The sequence below is a fragment of the Panulirus ornatus genome, chromosome 62 (genome assembly GCF_036320965.1).
Source record: "Panulirus ornatus isolate Po-2019 chromosome 62, ASM3632096v1, whole genome shotgun sequence".
In the NCBI taxonomy this organism is placed as follows: domain Eukaryota; kingdom Metazoa; phylum Arthropoda; class Malacostraca; order Decapoda; family Palinuridae; genus Panulirus; species Panulirus ornatus.
Window position 1 is genome coordinate 1,756,124 of NC_092285.1, and position 19,336 is coordinate 1,775,459.

Genomic DNA, 19,336 nt, shown 5'->3' on the forward strand with positions numbered 1-19,336 from the left:
AAGGTCCAAAATCTGAAACTTTTTGAGCAGACATGACATTACAAGGGGAAAATTCCACACGACTTTACTTGCCCATGCTGGGCTATGATGCTCTGTTGGTGCCAGTTTGTAACAAACCATCATCACTGCCACAAATATGTGCATTACTGTGTGTTTTTTTTCTTTTTCTCCGTTCTGTGTGAATCAGTGTAAGAAAATTATTGCTTATCAGAAGCATATAAATTCAGAGTCAAGACTGAAAGTGGTGCCAAACCACCACAGACTGTACACATGGGCAGCTGATGTTGTGACATCTTACCTTAACGATGGTTCAGTGTTACACAAACATTGTTTCATGCGCAAAATCATTAAAAACAATGTATATATATACCTTAAGGCTATGTGGGCATATGTATGAAACGTAAATTGATTTTGTGTTTAGACTTGGGTCCCATCCCTAAGATATCTCATTATCTATCATACATCATGACACATGTGGAAAACAGGATGGTATGGAAACAAACTCGTTAGAGCAGAGATATACCTCAACATTTTGACCATTCTAAGGTCTTCCTCAGGAGATAGGAGATGTTGATACCAGCATTCGGCGGGACCATATTCCCGGCAAGTGATGGTCACCCAGTCAGATGCCTTGGCGTGTCACTTTCTAATTGGGTTGTTTGTCCCGCTGCCTTCACCTATTCACTGTAATCTCCGCCACCTGATGTGACCAGCAGATGAACCAAGATCTTGAGCTGAAGTTGTTCTTAATCCCTTCCTCTAGGTAAGTTCTCACAGTATCACTAAATGGTTTGTCACTTGCCTGTAAATGTCTGTGATAGTGTGAAAGCTTACCGAGAGGAAGGGATTAAGAACATTAACATAAAGTCTGGGTTCACCTAATGGTCAAATCAAGCAGTGGATATTGCCGTAAGCGGGCAAAAGCAAAGGCAGCAGGACAAGAGATCCAATCAGAGAGTAACATGCCAAGGCGTCCGACCATTTGACCATCACTTGCTGGAGAACGCAGTCCTACCGAATGCTGGAATCAGCATCTCCTGAAAAAGACCACTGAATAGGTTGAAACAATGAGGTATGTTTCAGCTCTAACCTGTTTGTTTCCATACCATGCTGTTTTCCACATATCTCAATTATGTATATGCAAATATTCAAGAATCTAAAACACTTCTGGTCTCAGGCTTTCTCATAAGGTATATTCAACCTGTGTATGCATTATTCTCTTGATAAAAATTCAGTGCTTCTAACAACTTTCCTACAACACTATATATTTGTAACACCTTTCACAAGGGATTTCTAATAACCCAATCATAGGCTTTCTCCATTATTGCCATTTACAAAGTCTGTTTCTCTAAGAATTTCTTAAACAAATTCTTTAAAGCAAAGACCTGTTACACACATTCTCTACCATCTCTGAAACCACACTGTCCTTCTGTATTCTGATGCTCCGTCCTCCCCACCATCCTTTCAATCATATCACTCCCAAATACCTTAACTAGTACACTCAATAAGCACTTTTGACCTCCTTGCCTTCATACAAAGGCTCTACAAAGGAATACCACTATTTCAGAATGTCGTCATGATCAAACCAAGATCCTAACTAATCAACCTACAACATATGTATTCCCTTTCTTAAAAAAATCAACAGCAATCCCATCCAGTTCTGCTGCTTTGCTATACTTCATTTTAGCAAGGCTTTCAAAACCTCTTCTCTTTTCAACAAACAACTTGCCACGAATCTCTTAATATACATGCATACCTCCACATCCCAAACACCCTACATCTGTCACCCTATCATTAAACACACTGAAAAGTCCTTGAGTACTCAATCCATCTCCTATTTACTTCTTTGCTTGTTACCATTTCCCCTTCAGCTCCCTTCACTGATGCTCCCATTTGTTCTTTTGGTCTCACATTAATCATCTCCTTTCAAAACATTTTCTTACTCTCCCTGAACTTTGCTAATACTCTCTTGCCCCAACTCTTCTTCAATCCATTTTTATTACCTATACATTCCTCTTGACTTGCTACTTTCTCTTGTACACCTCCCAATCATTTGCACTTTTTCCCAGCAGGTGATGCCCATACACCTCTTTTCTTTTTCACCAACAATCTATCTTCATCCCACCACTCGCTAGCCTTTCTCACACACTTACATCCCATATTCTGGATGCCATATACCTCTGCACATGTAAGCCCTGCTTCCCATTCCTCACCCACTCCCATAGTTTTGTTTACTCTCACCTTTTTGTAGGTAGTAGTTGACAGGTAGCCAATGACCAGAGGGGTATACTACCAGTACTATCTGATTGGGTATTGGGAGGGTTAGTGATGGCTGCACAGTGAACCAGCACTTCAGAGGTTGTCAAGTTGCACTCCTCTGAACCAAGAAGCTTTTTTTTTCTTTCTGCATCACTCACACGTTGAATGCTGGCATTCTGTCTACAAACATAGTCTCTCCGTGTCACACATAACACTTGACAACACTTAACCCACAAAACTCATTCTTCATAACTCAAGATTATCCTTCAGAGACCCATGTGCTAGCCCTGCCTTTTGGCAAAATGGTAGAAGCAAGTGACAGAATAGTTGCTGGTAAAATTTGGCATGAGCATTAGGTAAAAACAGTAGGTAGAAGTAGTAAGTAGGAATTATGCAGGAGCGCTAAGTAAAAGTAGTAAGTTGGAACATCAGACAAAACATTAAGAAGTCAGTAGGTACATTAAGTAAGGCTGGAAAATTTTGGCATGAGCATTAGGTAAAAACAGTAGGTAGAAGTAGTATGTAGGAATTATGCAGGAGCGCTAAGTAAAAGTAGTACGTTGGAACACCAGACAAAACATTAAATAGAAGTCAGTAGGTACATTAAGTAAGAGCCTCTGGAAACACTGCACTAAAGTTGTACTCTGTCAGTGGCCTTTTAAGGTGTGCCCTAAAGGATAAGAAATAGCACAGGACTTCACCAGGCATGGAGACTTTTGCTTTGGCCATCCCCTTGAAGTTCCTGGAGGAAATGGACATCAAAGATATAGACCTAGAGATCGAGTTTTTCATTCGTCACCTAATCCAGGAACCAGGAACTGACAAAGTAAAGGCCTCATTTGCTGACATTCATCTCTAGCCATTACATACAATGCACCAAAACCATAGTATCCTATTCACACCAGACCCCATAAATCTTCATGTGGTTTGCCCCGGCTACTTCACTCCATTGACAGCACATCACCTTCTGTATTACACACCACTCCAATTCACTCTTTCCTGTGCATGTCTTTTTTCCCTCCCAACACGTTCAGACCCCAAGCACTCAAAATTTTATTCCCTCCATCGTACTAACTCCAACTTGATCTCCCCTCCTTGTTACCTTCCACTTCTGACACACACATTCTCCTAAGGTAATTACAAATAAAAAGTTGAAAAATCCTTATACATGTATACAATAAATAACCACAAGTTCATTCTTTACATTAGATTTTTATAAAATTCTCATTATGTCTACAGAATGAGTTCTTTACTTATGGAATGAAATTCGTTTTACTTCCTAATCCCAAACTTATCTCCTTAAAAACATACTAAGAGTTAACTTACCAAGTTTGTAATCATTGTACACTTCAAACGTCCTTATGCCTGTGTATTCAGCCTTGCCACCAGCATAAACTCCCTCTTGTTTGTCTACATCCATCAACATGTGTCCTGAGAAAACCATAGTTTCGTTATAGCGACGGCCCTCTCCACCATCAAGCATTAACGTAGATGTAGATCCATGACGTTCAACCATGACAGAATGCCATATTCCATCATTAACAGCCACTGCTGACAGCCACAGGTCATGTTCTTGAGTTCGAAGACTATTCAGATTATAACGGAAACGTAAGCGGCCATCTTTAATCTCCAAGATGCCATACTCTCGATTGTGTTGGTCAGAGATTCTGAATAATTCACCATATTCTTGCCAAGTACGGAACCTGAGTTGAATTTCTGTACTGAAAGAATTGGGCTTAAAGGACAAGGCATACTTGACATATGATTGTGTCTCAAAATATGATGAATTTGTAGGTTCATCACAAGTTGGGCCTGTCCACCCAGGCTTACACTTACAGACTGGTTGTGTGACCGAACCTGAACATATACCATTCGGTCCACAAGTAGGAACTAAGGAATTACTTCGGCAAGCTTCTTCCTGCTGTGGGCAGCCCACCTGAGTGTTGCGGTACTGACCAGGAAGTGCTAAATCATACAGTTCACTATTGACCATAAGATTTCTTATGCAGCCGCTAAAGTATCGGCCATGAGGAACATGTGACCATTTATACAAACCAGGATCTGGCTGTTCATGAGCAAGGCCTCCAACCTGCAGAGGAGCATTAACATTTAAGTATTCATTGAATGGTGGTATTGTGCCTTTAGCTTGACATCCTATAGAATCAAAAATAGGATCACTGCCATCTTCTGGTTCTTGAACTTCTGCAGCAACACAATGGTCCACATCTATTCTCACGAACTGCAAAAGCACACGAATCCATATATAAATATCAAAAGTCTATACCATTAAACAAAATTTGTATCAAAGATATATCAAAAATCACAAAATACTACATTTTCAATTCTAGTCCTTGCATTTCTAATATCAAAACAGTATTATTAATCAAGAATTAGTACCATATAAACTTACCTCAGTATCCCAGAATATGTCCACTCTGTGCCATGTGCCATCATTAAGATTGGCTTTTGTGTTTACTCTTAATTGCAGTGTCCCAGATCCAAAGTCTATCAGAAGTCGTGGCCGTCCATTCTCGAGCTCCAACGCTATGAAGTCTGAAACTATCAACTCATCTGGTTCTGGTGGGGTGATAGGACCATTGTAAAAGAGGAGTCCATCAGGGCGTCTTGTCCAAAACTCCAGGCTTATATGTGAATTGTCACACATTGCTAAAGGAGGGAACCAAGCAAAACCATTTCCTCTGAAAGTTCGTGTAACCATTTGGCACCTTGGTCCATCATATCCATCCTGACAAAGACAATGCACCCCTGATTTCCCTTCTATACATCGACCACCATTATAACAAGGATTTGGACGGCATGATTCCTCGACGGAAAAGTTTCTTGCTCCACACGTACACTCTGGTACCACTTCTGTCCGCACACCTACTAGGGAAGTTTTGTTAGCATTCACCATGTAAGGCAAATTGGATATAACTAAATGATTAGTGCATGATCCTTCACACGCTACATTTTCATATAGACACTCATCGATGCCTACCATAGTAATATTGATGCCTATTTCTGCCTCAATTTCTGCACGATGTTGCAACACAAGACCATTCAGCTTAACAGGGTGGTAGTATGGTGATCCATGAGCAGAGAAGCGAATATCTGTAATTGGGGGTCTCTCATTTCTCAACTGAATACTGAACACATCAACATTTTCTGGTCTTGTTCCCACCAACCTAGCTATTTTTTCTCTAAACATATCTGCTTTACTGCGTACAACTCGTTGAGTTTGATAATCCCATATCCTAATAAAGTCCTCATCTGTCATGTTAGCAATACGAATGGATCCTGAATTTATGACAGCTATCTCTGGAATTTCTTTAACTGTCACAGTTACATTGGCTTCCACATCTGTCTGAGTGTGCTTTCGATCATAAACGTGGAACTGAAGAAAGTATGTGCCTTCACGAGTACCATGTTTCATGGTAATCATGCCATCGTCATCATTCAGTTTAAAGTTAGGGTGTGGATCAGTTGCCCAATTAAATTTTTTATCTGGCAGATCCCAATCATCAAGATCGTAAACATAGACACGGCCAATTGGAGTCTCAGGGGCCTGGCCCTTGTAGTTATAAACAAAAATGTCCTTTGCACCAGGTTGCATCTTATTATCATTTTCATCTCCAATAATGATTGTCAGAGTAGAAGTGCCAGTCATTTGTGGTGTCCCAGCATCCTTTATCACGATAGGAACATGATATTCCTTTTGCACTTCGCGATCAAATGTCCTTAAGGAGGATATGACTGCCATACCATCACCATTCGCTCCTTTGGGAATATGTTCTACTTTGAAAGAAGCACGAATTTCATCTGATGCAGTAGAATCCATTCTGAAATGGAAAGGTGGGCCATTACCCTTTGACCGGTCATCATCATCAGTTGCTAAAACTTCAACTATTTTCCTAGGAGACTGATTCTCAGGAAGAACTGGACGATAATCTTTCAGAAATCTTGGGGAATTATCATTTATGTCTTGGACTATCACAGTGAGAGTAGCAGTGGCAGTTTTTGCTGGCACGCCATCATCAATGGCCAAAATCTTTACCGAATGGCGTGGGTTTTCTTCTCTATCTAAACTTCTTTGAATTTTAACAGTACCAGTGTTATCAATAGCGAACTGTCTCCTTCTATCTGATGCTCTGTCAATTGCATATAACACTTTGCTCTGTCCACCCTGATCAGGATCTGTTGCCTTAAAAGTCTCTAAGCTCTTGCCAATTTCTGCATTTTCAAAAACAGGAACTTCAATGTTTGGCTTGACAAACTGAGGTTTGTTGTCATTAATATCTCTTAACTCTACTTTCACCCAAGAGTATGCAACATGATATTTCTCAGCATCATTGTCTTCTCCTTTATCATTTACTTGGATTTTAAACCTGAAACCACTACGTTGCATTGGATCTTCATAATCAAGTGGCTGCACAATCTTCAGGGATCCAGTACCATCATTGTTTCTTACCATCGTAAACTTGTCTGCACCAAATCCAGAGGATTCAATCACTTTATAATGGAATTTGTTGGTCTCATCCTCATCATGAACTGTAACAGTTAGAATAGCTTGGTCTGGGAGAACAGCCCCTTCTGTTTCATCTACTTCTGTCTGCCACTCTTCCTTGGTAAATCTTGGAGGCATGTCATTAATGTCTTTAACACGAATACTTGCAGTTCCAGTTCCTGTGAAGACAAGTTGTACAACATAAGACAATGTGTGCCAAAAATATAAGAATGTCAAAGTATTCAGGGCTGCAATTTGTCTGCTTTATAGTATGTACTAATCTATCCCTATCAACCTGTTACCTAAATATACTTAAACATGTTGCACAATATTACAGCAATGCAAAAGGAATCTGTGAATGGAAACTAAAAAATTTACTTTTTCTTACATATTTCTATCTGATTACAAGCTCAAAACCGTAATACAGATGTAGTATACATACAAAACCAGTAACCTATTAGTGATATATATACTGTGTCATTCCTTCTATTATATCATTTATTCATTATACTTGATTGCCATTTCCTGCATCTTCCATTTCATTATTTCCCTGCAAAAATTGTCCAAATGCCTCTCTCTTCTCTTTCACTAATAATCTTACTTCTTCATCCTACCACTCACTACCCTTTCTAATCTGCCCACCTCCCACGGTTCTCATGCCACAAGCATCTTTTGCGCAAGCCATCACTGCTTCCCTAAATACATCCCATTCCTCCCCCACTCCCCTTACGTCCTTTGTTCTCATCTTTTTCCATTCTGTACTCAGTGTCTCCTGGTATTTCCTCACACAAGTCTCCTTCCCAAGCTCACTTATTCTCACCACTCTCTTCACCCCAACATTCTCTCTTCTTTTCTGAAAACCTCTAAAAATCTTCATCTTCACAAGATAATGATCAGACATCCCTCCAGATGGACCTCTCAGCACATTAACTTCCAAAAGTCTCTCTTTCGCATGCCTATCAATTAACAAATAATCCAATAACACTCTGGCCATCTCTCCTACTTACATACGTATACTTATGTATATCTCTCTTTTTAAACCAGGTATTCCCAATCACGAGTCCTCACCATTTCCATTTACAATACTGAACACCCCATGTACACCAATTATTCCCTCAACTGCCACATTACTCACCTTTGCATTCAAATGACCCATCACTATAACCCGGTCTCGTGCATCAAAACTACTAACACACTCATTCAGCTGCTACCAAAACACTTGCCTCTCATAATCTTTCTTCTCATGCTAAGGTGCCTATGCACCAATAAGCACCCATCTCTCTCCATCCACTTTCAATTTAACCCATATCAATCTAGAGTTTACTTTCTTGCACTCTGTCATATACTCCCACCACTCCTGTTTCAGGAGTAATGCTACTCCTTCCCTTGCTCTTGTCCTCTCACCAACCTCTGACTTTACTCCCAAGACATTCCCAAACCACTCTTCTCCTTTATCCTTGAGGTTCGTTTCACACAGAGCCAAAACATTCAGGTTCCTTTCCTCAAACATACTACCTATCTATCTTATTATACTTTGTCGCTGTCTCCCGCGTTAGCGAGGTAGCACAAGGAAACAAGACGAACAAATGGCCCAACCCACCCACATACACATGTATATACATAATGTCCACACATGAACATATGCATACCTATACATTTCAATGTATGCATATATATACATACACAGACATATACATATATACACAAGTACATAATTCATACTGCCTTTATTCATTCCTCTCGCCACCCCGCCGCACATGAAATGACAACCCTCTCCCCCCGCATGTGCGCGAGGTAGCGCTAGGAAAAGACAACAAAGGCCACATTCGTTCACACTCAGTCTCTAGCTATCATGTTTAATGCACCAAAACCACAGCTCCCTTTCCACATCTAGGCCCCATAAATTTAACTTTCCAAGGTTTACCCCAGACACTTCACATGCCCTGGTTCAATCCATTGAAAGCACGTCGACCCCGGTATACCACATCGTTCCAATTCACTCTACTCCTTGCACGCCTCACCCTCCTGAATGTTCAGGCCCTGATCACTCAAAATCTTTTTCACTCCATCCTTCCACCTACAATTTGGTCTCCCACTTTTCCTCGATCCCTCCACCTCTGACACATATATCCTCTTTGTCAATCTTTCCTCACTCATTCTCTCCATGTGACCAAACCATTTCAATATACCCTCTTCTGCTCTCTCAACCACACTCTTTTTATTACCATACATCTCTCTCACCCTTTCATTACTTACTCGATCAAACCACCTCACACCATATATTGTCCTCAAATATCTAATTTCTAACACATGCACCTTCCTCCACACAACCCTATCTATAACCCATGCCTCGCAACCATATAACATTGTTGGAACCACTATTCCTTCAAACATACCCATTTCTGCTTTCCAAGACAAAGTTCTCGCCTTCCACACATTCTTCAATGCTCCCAGAACTTTTGCCCCCTCCCCACCCTGTGATTCACTTCTGCTTCCATGGTTCCATTCGCTGCCAAATTCACTCCCAAGATATCTGAAACACTTCACTTCCTCCAGTTATTCTCCATTCAAAATCGTCTCCCAATTGACTTGTCCCTCTACCCTACTGTACCTGATAACCTTGCTCTTATTCACATTTACTCTCAGCTTTCTCCTTTCACACACTTTACCAAACTCAGTCACCAGCTTCTGCAGTTTCTCACCTGAATCAGCCACTAGCGCTGTATCATTAGCGAACAAAAACTGACTCACTTCCCAAGCCCTCTCATCCACAGCAGACTGCATACTTGCCCCTCTCTCCAAAACTCTTGCATTCACCTCCCTAACAACCCCTATCCATAAACAAATTAAACAATCATGGAGACATCACACACCCCTGCCGCAAACCGACATTCACTGAGAACCAATCACTTTCCTCTCTTCCTACTTGTACACATGCCTTACAGCCTCTATAAAAACTTTTCACTGCTTCCAGCAACTTGCCTCCCACACCATATACTCTTAATACCTTCCACAGAGTATCTCTATCAACTCAATAATATGCCTTCTCCAAATCCATAAATGCTACATACAAATCCATTTGTTTTTCTAAGTATTTCTAACATACATTCTTCAAAGCAAACACCTGCTCCATTACAATACACCCTCTTCTGCTCTCTCGACCACACATACATATATACATGTACATACCAACATATACATAAACAGCCATATACATATATACACATGTACACATTCATACTCACTTGCTTTCATCCATTCCTGGCGCCACCCTGCCACACAGGAAACAGCATCGCCAGCACTTGCATCAGTGAGGCGGCGCCAAGAAAACATAAAAAAGGCCACATTCATTCACACTCAGTTTCTAGATGTCATGTGTAATGCACTGAAACCACAACTCCCTATATACATCCAAGCCCCAAAGACCTTTCCATGGTTTACCCTAGATGTTTCACATGCCCTTCTATAATGACATAAAATTTCAAGATTAAGATATATAATGATATCAACTACACTACTGTTGCTAGTTAAAATCATGCTCTGCTTAATTATTACATACAGTTAAGGTTTCTATTCCAAAGATATACTTTAAAATCAAACAAAAAACCTGGTTTTACAAAAATGCTTTCAAGAATCACTGATTACTCAGGTATGAAGCTGTCATCACAATCACCAAATTAGAAGGAATTAAAATTCAAGGGAACAACCAGGACAGACCCAGAGTTGGTATAAGCATCTACTCTTGGCTCTGACCAGCAAGCAAACACAAGAGTAAAGAAACTAAACTTCATCTAAAGAAGAAAGGGAAATAATACATGTGAAGTATAAAATAATCATGACAATGTTAGGAAACATTCAATGAATCTACTCCATTTGCAATTTCAAGACAGAATCACATTTCCAGTGCATTCTATTCCATGCACACCTCTCTCCTTCCTGAACATTTTGGTCCTAATATCTCAAAGTCTCCTTTACCTTATCTTTCCATCTCCTTTCTTAAAAATGTTTTAATGAATACTAACAACATTTCACAAGCAGGAATTAAGGATATGCAGCATTTAAAAGAATCTAAGACATTAATGCAACAATTATCTCACCTTTCAATCCTCCTCCATCAACAGCAACAACTTGTATGGAATAATCTGGAGTTTTTTCTCTATCCAAACAACAAACAGCAGTTTTGATCACCCCTGTATCTGGTTCAATTTCAAAGATGGGTGTGGCTGTGTTTTCATCAATCACATTCTTTTCAATGGAGTAGGTTAACTTTGCATTAGTACCTTCATTTGCATCATCATAATCTTCTGCTGTCATCGTCATAACAACCATTCCTTGAGTTCCATTTTCTGTTACATTTCCAAAGTATACCATCTGAAAATATGATGTAAATTACTTAAAACTCATTAAATCTACACAAAATATATAAAAATATAAACAAAAGTCTGTGAAGAATAATAAATTGCTTTATCCATACCTGTGGGAAAACTGGGGGATTGTCATTTATGTCTTTAAGGTTGACCTGCACATCGGCATAGCCCACAAGGCCAGTGCCACCTTCATCCTGGGCAAATACAGTAAATCTCCAAGTTGGCCGGCCTTTTGGATGATCACGATCAAGAGGCTGCAAAGATAGTGGTAATCATGATTTTGTTGGATAATGAACAAACTGGGATGGGAGAAAAATAGGGAAAAAATAAATGCTAAAAAGCATTATGTATACATTATACATCAGACAGACAAAAGCAACAACAAATATAATTTCAAATGCTCTGAGTGTATTTGTCGCTAAAGTGCTTGACTCAAGGAAAATACCTGCAAAAAATCATGTCTAAAAAGTTTCATTCCAAATTATTATGACCAAAATCCTGCCATAAAAAAGTTATTTTACATTTTCTGAAAGTTTGTAGCAAGTCTACCTAATGGCAGGTCTACGAAAGTTAAAGTGTTTCAAGAGGTCTTAAGTACAAGTAACGTAATCCTCAATTAGTTGTCATAAATAAATCATTTTCCTTTCTATGCTGTAAAGATTTAGTTCTTTCAGCCTCTTATGATAGTTCATACATTCTTTGCCCTTGATTCTTCTCTTGAAGTATTTCTGAATCCTCTTGAACCTTTCAACTTGTTTGATTTTCTAGCAACCTTATGAAAAAGCAGTATTCAATTTGCTTATGTAAACATAAACATTTTGATATAGTTTTCTATCTCTTACTGTGAAAGTTCCCATTATCATAATGGATATTACTTGGCTAGGCTGTCGTGTCTTTTCATTATGCTCATTGAATTCTGGGTTCTCAAATACAGCATCTGCAAAAAACCCTGTCGACCTCATCACTCTATTGCCCATGGCCTCCCTCGCAATGTCATCCAACCACCAAAACTATCCCTGGGTGATGATACGGGATTGCTAAAATAATTCCCATCTGATGAGGTTATCTGTACATCTGTAAGTCTTTCATGGGTGACCAGGGATAGGTTTAGGCACCAAGTGTGCTTAGAAATCTCATGTATACCCACATTTTCTTGCTTCCAGACAAGAATTCTGGATTTCTCTTTCTTACTTAGAGAGGTATGTACCCACCATTTTGAGGCATAGGAGGAAGAAATACAGTGCCCTTAAAAAAATTTCCAAAATGAAGTGGCAACTAGGAGGAGTCAAGAAAGAACATTCTTCCCCAAAGATAACCTGAGGCACACTGTGGCAGGTTGCTGCTCACACCTTTATAAACACTAGACTCTGCAACCAGATGTACAGTGATTTCACCTGAGGGTGTCATATGTTTGTACCTACAATGAACCTTAGTTTTGTATCACTTGTGAAAATATATTGGTGATGGACAAGGTTTTGATGTATGCTGTACGGATTCCTACATCTTTGACTTTTACTTCACTTTTCATCACTTTCCACCAAGCCTTTATGTGGTGTCATCAATGTACTGTTGATATTTCCATGATTTATTTATTTTTGTTTTTATGTTCCATTCTGCTGATTTGCAGTAATATAGCTAAGTCATTTTAATTCTCTTTTTGATCTTCTAATCACATGAATTTGCTTACTCTAATGTCATAAACAAAACACCTGACTGTTTTCTTTTACTTCTCTATCAATGCCTAGTATCACTTTTATAATGGGAACCAAGGATAATACAATTCTCTGTGGTACTCCTGTTATAATCTTTTCATCATACAGGTCCCATTTGCTACTACCTTAAACTTTGTCAGCTTAAAATTCCGATTCATCTTCTAATAATCTTCACTAGTTACCATGATGAATGTGTGGAAAGAGAGGCCACTATGTGGGAGGAGAAAAGTGGTAATGCTTGAAAGTACAGTAGTCCCAACAATGTTTTGTGAATGCAAAGCTTGTACTATAGGTGAAAATGTGTAGAAGGTGGATATGTTGGAAATCAAATTTTTAAGGACAGTCTGTAGTGTGGGGAAAGTTGAATGTGTAAGTAATGATAGGGTAACACACAGATGTGATCAAGAGGGCTGAAGACAAGTGTGCTGAAATGGTTTGAATGTGTAGAAAAAATGAAATGAGAGGTTTACAAAGAGGATATACATGTCAAATGTAGAGGAGACAATGAAAGGAGAGAGAAGAGGAGATGTATGTAAGTACTGAGTGAAACAGTTCATGAGTGCTTCAGGTCTGAACATTCATGAAGGTGAATGGTGTGCACAGAGAGTGAGCTGGAGCAATGTGGTATAATAGACTGAAACAGGTAATATGAAGCAGCTGGAGAAAACCACAGAAAGGTCTATGAAGCATGGCTGTGGATAGGAGGTCTCTGGTTTTGGAGTGAAACATATAACGGTCAGAAAAAAGATGTGAAAAAATGAGGCCTTTTCTCTGTGTGTTCCTGCCATTACCTTGCAAAAAAGTATGAAAGGAAACAGAAAAGGATGTTCACTTTTAAAATACTGTTCTGCTTTGTTAAATGCCTTAAAATCATGGAAAATTTTCTTCAGTTTCATTAAAGTTTCACAGGTATTGCTGTAATGAGCTAATAATGGAGTTTACATAACTTTTCCATCAAATGTTCCAATGGGCATCTTTTCATCGCTTTTTCAAAAACATCTTTTTCATGTGAATTCCCACTAAATGGCCTAACTTGCCTAAGCATTAATTTAAAATCCTCCTTTGTGTATCAAGTATCTGCAATTCTAAGAATGTCTGCCATGTTACTTTTCTTTAGACAATGCCTCATCGGTAACATCATTGGTACTGATTTTTATGTTTTATGTTTTGTCTTTTTTCGATAGACGGCTGGAATGCAATGTGGTCCCAAAGCTGAACTCTCTCTAACCCCATGAACTACTCTGCTTATTTATATTGTCATTATGTTGGTCAAACGGTTGAACCAATTTTTCCATGTACTCTGAGCTGAATAACATCTTGTGTATCTCCCTAGCATGTGAAAGTGTCAAGAGAGGCAGCTGGTGGAGCATCTGACCATTGCCTGTTGGAGGCAAGGGTGAACATTTGTTGGTGTTTTCAGTAAAGAGAAGCATGAAGAAGACAAGGAGAGAATGAGTGTAGAATGACAAAAGGGGGGAGCAAACAAAACAGGGAGTGGGTTAGGAATAGGAGTTATTTATGGAAGCAGTGCTGACATGTGCAAGAGAAATGTGTGGCATGTGGAAGGTAGGCAGATTAGAAAAGGAGTGAATGGTGGAATGACAAAGTAAAGTTGCTCGTGAAAGTGTAATGAGAGGTATATGGGTGGTACTTACATGGAAGGAGTGCAAATGGTTGGATGTACAAGAGAAAGCTTCATGAGGTCAAGACTAAGGTGCAGGGTCTAAATATGAGGACAAAGGATAGTTGGGGTGAGCAATTATCAGTAAACTTAAGGGAGAATATGATATTCTGGAAGTGTGAAAAGCAAGAAAACAAATGGGAGCATCACTAATAGTGACAAATTCTGATGTGCTGTTGAATGTATTTATATATTATACTTTGTCGCTGTCTCCTGTGTTAGCAAGGTAGTGCAAGGAAACAGACAAAAGAATGGCCCAACCCACCCACATACACGTGTATATAGATAAACGCCCACATACGCACATATACATACCTATACATTTCAATGTATACATACATATACATACACAGACACATACATATATACACATGCACTTATTCATACATGCTGTCTTCATCCACTTCCGCTGCCACCCCTGCCACACATTAAATGACACCTCCCCTCCCCCTGCGTGCGCGCGAAGTAGTGCTAGGAAAAGACAGCAATGGCCACATTCATCCAAACTCAGACTCTAGCTGTCATGTGTAATGCACCGAAACCACAGCTCCCTTTCCACATGCAGGCCCCACAAAACTTTCCATGGTTTACCCCATATGCTTCCCATGCCCTGGTTCAATCCATTGACAGCATGTCAGCCCCGGTATACAATATCGTTCCAATTCACTCTATTCCTTGCACGCCCTTCACCCTCCTGTATGTTCAGGCCCGATCGCTCCTCTACACAACCCTATCTATAGCCCTTGCCTCACAACCATATAACATTGTTGGAACCACTATTCCTTCAAACATTTTTGCTTTCTGAGATAACGTTCTTGCCTTCCATGCAGTCTTCAACACTCCCAGAACCTTCACCCCCTCCCCCACCCTGTGACTCACTTCCACTTCCATGGTTCCATCCGCTGCCAAATCCACTCCCAGATATCGAAAGCACTTCACTTCCTCTAGTTTTTCTCCAATCAAACTTACCTCCCAATTTACTTGTCCACCCACCCTACTGAACCTAATAACCTAGCTCTTATTCACATTTACTCTCGGCTTCCTTCTTTCACACACTTTACCAAACTCGGTCACCAACTTCTGCAGTATCTTACCCGAATCAGCCACCAGCGCTGTATCATCAGCGAATGACAAATGACTCACTCCCCAAGCCCTCTCATCCCCAATGGACTGCATACTTGCCCCTCTCTCCAAAACTCTTGCAATCACCTCCCTAACAACCCCATCCATAAACAAATTAAACAACTGCAAACCGACATTCACTGGGAACCAATCACTTTCCTCTCTTCCTACTCGTACACATGCCTCACATCCTCGATAAAAGCTTTTCACTGCTTCTAGCAGTTGAATGTGTTTGATAATAAAGTGTAAGAGGTAGGATGTTTGGTTCTGGACAGTGTGCAAAGTGAGAGAGTCATGGAAAGAGTTTTGGTGAAAAGAAGCTGTGTTAAAAGCCTTGTGAAATGTGGCAAGGCAGTTGCAGGAGATGGTACTGCAGTTGAATTTCTTAAGAAATGGGGTTCTTGTTGATTGGTTATTTATGGTTTTCAATGTATGTATGAATCACAGTGTGGTGCATGAGGACTGAAGGAATGCACTCAATGCCACAGTAAAAGGTGAAGGAGACAAAGGTGAGTTTACCTGGTATGTTATATGGGAGAGTGAAGATTGAGAGGGTAAAGCCATGTACAGGGATCTGGATGGAGAGGAACAATGTGGTTTCAGGAGAGGTAGAGGATGTGTGGATCAGGTGTTTGTTTTGAAGATAGAGTATGAGAATTCCTTAGAGAAACAGGAGGATTTGTAAGTAGCATTAATGGATCTAAGAAAGCATATGATAGGGTTAATAGAGATGCCTAGTAGATGGTCTTAAGAATATATGGTGTGGGAAGAAAGCTATTAGAAGCAGTGAGAAGCTTCTATCAAAAGTGTAAGGCGTGGGTACAAGTAGGAAGAAGGGAGAGTGAGTAGTTCTAGGTAAAGGTTGGTGTGTAGCATTCACTCCATATGCCCAAGCCATTTCAACACACCCTTTGCCACTCTCTTCAACACGCTTCTTATTAACACACCTCTCTCTTATCCTTTTCTTACTTTATCAAACCATTTCAATAAAAACTGTCCTCAAATATTTCATTTCCAACACATCCATCCTCCTTTGTGCATCCTTATCTACATCCATGTCTCATATCATACAAGATCTTTGGGACTAATATACATCTAAACATACCTATCTTTGCCCTTAGAGACAATGACTTTTCTTTATGCACATTCCTGAATTAGCTCAGAAACTTGGCCTTCTCATCCACCCTACCCTTTACAACTGGTCCCATGGTTCCATCCACTGCCAAGTTCCTTTCCCAAGTATATGGTCAAAAAAGGTGTCTCTGGTTAAGAGTTTCAACACACCCTTTGCCACTCTCTTCAACACGCTTCTTATTAACACACCTCTCTCTTATCCTTTTCTTACTTTATCAAACCATTTCAATAAAAACTGTCCTCAAATATTTCATTTCCAACACATCCATCCTCCTTCGTGCATCCTTATCTACATCCATGTCTCATATCATACAAGATCTTTGGGATTAATATACATCTAAACATACCTATCTTTGCCCTTAGAGACAATGACTTTTCTTTATGCACATTCCTGAATTAGCTCAGAAACTTAGCCTTCTCATCCACCCTACCCTTTACAACTGGTCCCATGGTTCCATCCACTGCCAAGTTCCTTTCCCAAGTATATGGTCAAAAAAGGTGTCTCTGGTTAAGAGTTGTAACCAATGTGGAGGAAATTCCTTCCTTAACATCTGTATATTCATCTCATGGTGGTGCTTCTACATGAGACTGGTTTCACATCATCATCCTGTTTTTCAAAAGTTCCTTGAACTTGCATATAAAAGTACATAGTTGTGGAAGCGAAAAATTTATGGCATAATTTTTCACTTTATTATTACGTACTTTTGTGTGCAAAAGTTAAAATTCTAGAACTTTTTAAAAATGGGATGATGATGTGAAACCAGTCACAAGTAGAGGCACCACTGTCAAAGACAGAATTTCCTCCACGTAGATTATATCTCTTAATCTGACTCATTTTTTGGTCATATCAACAGTGAAATCATAATGGTTTCACCTACTTATGAGAGAGATAAACAGACAAGCATCTGAAAAGCACATATATTGCACATAAACATTAAAAATAACAGCTAAACATATAAATCTAAAACTTACCTTTAGGTAATAAAAGTATGTTATAGATTTGCACAATGCAAAGCAAAAGCAGATAAATTAATATCTCTTCTGGTCAGATCTTCACACAGCATTTTCAAGTATGTACATGTTAACCATGAACCTCCAAACTCACCTTCCTGACAAAGATTTCTCCTGATGTACGGTTAACCTCAAACTGAGACTGATCTGGATTGTCCATGTAAATTCCTTGACCCGTTAAGAAGTACACAATGTCTTGTACACGATCACGGTCACCATCTGTGGCTGTAACCTGTAAGGTAATTAATCAGTATCAATACCTCAGTCTATGCATGACTAAATTACTTGAGATCTCAAACAACAGGTCATATCTAGACAGTGCTACACAATCAAAGTAATTCTTTACTCATTTACATTATATAATGATCAAAAAGTTCCACTATAGATTAAATTTAATAAACATTTTTTTTTTTTTTTGCTGGTGCCATTTAGTTTGCACATGCAGATGAGAACACTGAACATGAATTAAGCTATTTTTCATGCATTAACAGAGGAGAATAGGATAAAATTTGTGAACAGCAAGACAGCATTCTAAGTACCTTAAAGCATTAATAAAGGGTGGAAAAAATCATGTAATAACTCATGAACACTAATATTAATCACATATATTCTTTAACTGCAAGACAGCATTCTAAGTACCTTAAAGCATCAATAAGGGTGAAAAAATCTGTAATAACTCAAAAATACTACAATCAACCACATAGCTCTGCTGCGTTAACATGAAATGCAACTTTAACAGTGGTTTCTTTACAGTCTGAAGCTTTCTCCTAAAAGGACTGTTCAAACTTCTATCATCTTCCTCTATATTTTTTGGAGGACATTCATTGTTCATGCACAACATCTTAAACAAATCAGCTTTTCAAATTTGTTCTCAATCAACTGCACCATCTGATGTCAACTTGGAACAGTGAATTGTTAAAAAATTTCTTTGAAAACCAAAAATATCAATTTATCTTTTAAAAGACTGCGCTGATCCCTGTATGATGTTTACTCTTGTAATTCATTTGCTTTATTTTCTTCACATGCAATTTTTGTGATATCACTATATTCATATCAAATGAAAGAACACTGCTGTGACAGAAATAAACTATAAACAGGCATTATATGTACTAATTAGCCTCACTAATTAATAGAATCCTTAAAATATCTATGGAGTCTTCAGTCTTTCTCTCAAGAAATAATAATATTCATATGGTCTGTGGTAAATTTTTTTCATACTTGTCTGCTGTTATTCACTCTAACGAGGTAGTGCCACGAAGACACATGACAGCCTCCCCAGCAAGAGTCTTCGAGGAGCAGGAATCCTTATTTGGCTTTCTTCAGTTCCTATTTTTGGAAGGTGACATGACAATTTTAAGTGGTGAGGTTTTCCAGCCCAACTGTCCTGTCCCGTGTAGTTCTCTCTTTGTATATGTAGAATTGATAGTATTTTTACTTCCCTAGCTCCAGTGATAAATTTGACTATTTATTATCATCAAATAAATTACCTATCTGAGCAACAGACTTCTGCCACATTACCCATTCTCATGTTCAAACCAACCGTTAT

The 19,336-nt window shown here is 39.1% G+C and overlaps 1 protein-coding gene across 8 annotated transcripts in view; it reads right to left on the reverse strand.

Annotated features, from left to right (window-relative positions):
- The window catches only part of CadN (neural cadherin), a 722,349-nt gene that overhangs the window by 29,662 nt on the left and 673,351 nt on the right, over window positions 1-19,336 (reverse strand). For all 8 annotated transcript variants that reach the window (XM_071656109.1, XM_071656108.1, XM_071656106.1 and 5 more), the window contains exons 19-23: window positions 17,885-18,022; window positions 11,238-11,384; window positions 10,861-11,134; window positions 4,670-6,942; window positions 3,586-4,498 (exon numbers count right to left, since the gene is read on the reverse strand). In XM_071656109.1, coding sequence (XP_071512210.1) covers window positions 3,586-4,498; window positions 4,670-6,942; window positions 10,861-11,134; window positions 11,238-11,384; window positions 17,885-18,022 — 3,745 coding nt within the window. The remainder of the gene's footprint in view (window positions 1-3,585; window positions 4,499-4,669; window positions 6,943-10,860; window positions 11,135-11,237; window positions 11,385-17,884; window positions 18,023-19,336) is intronic.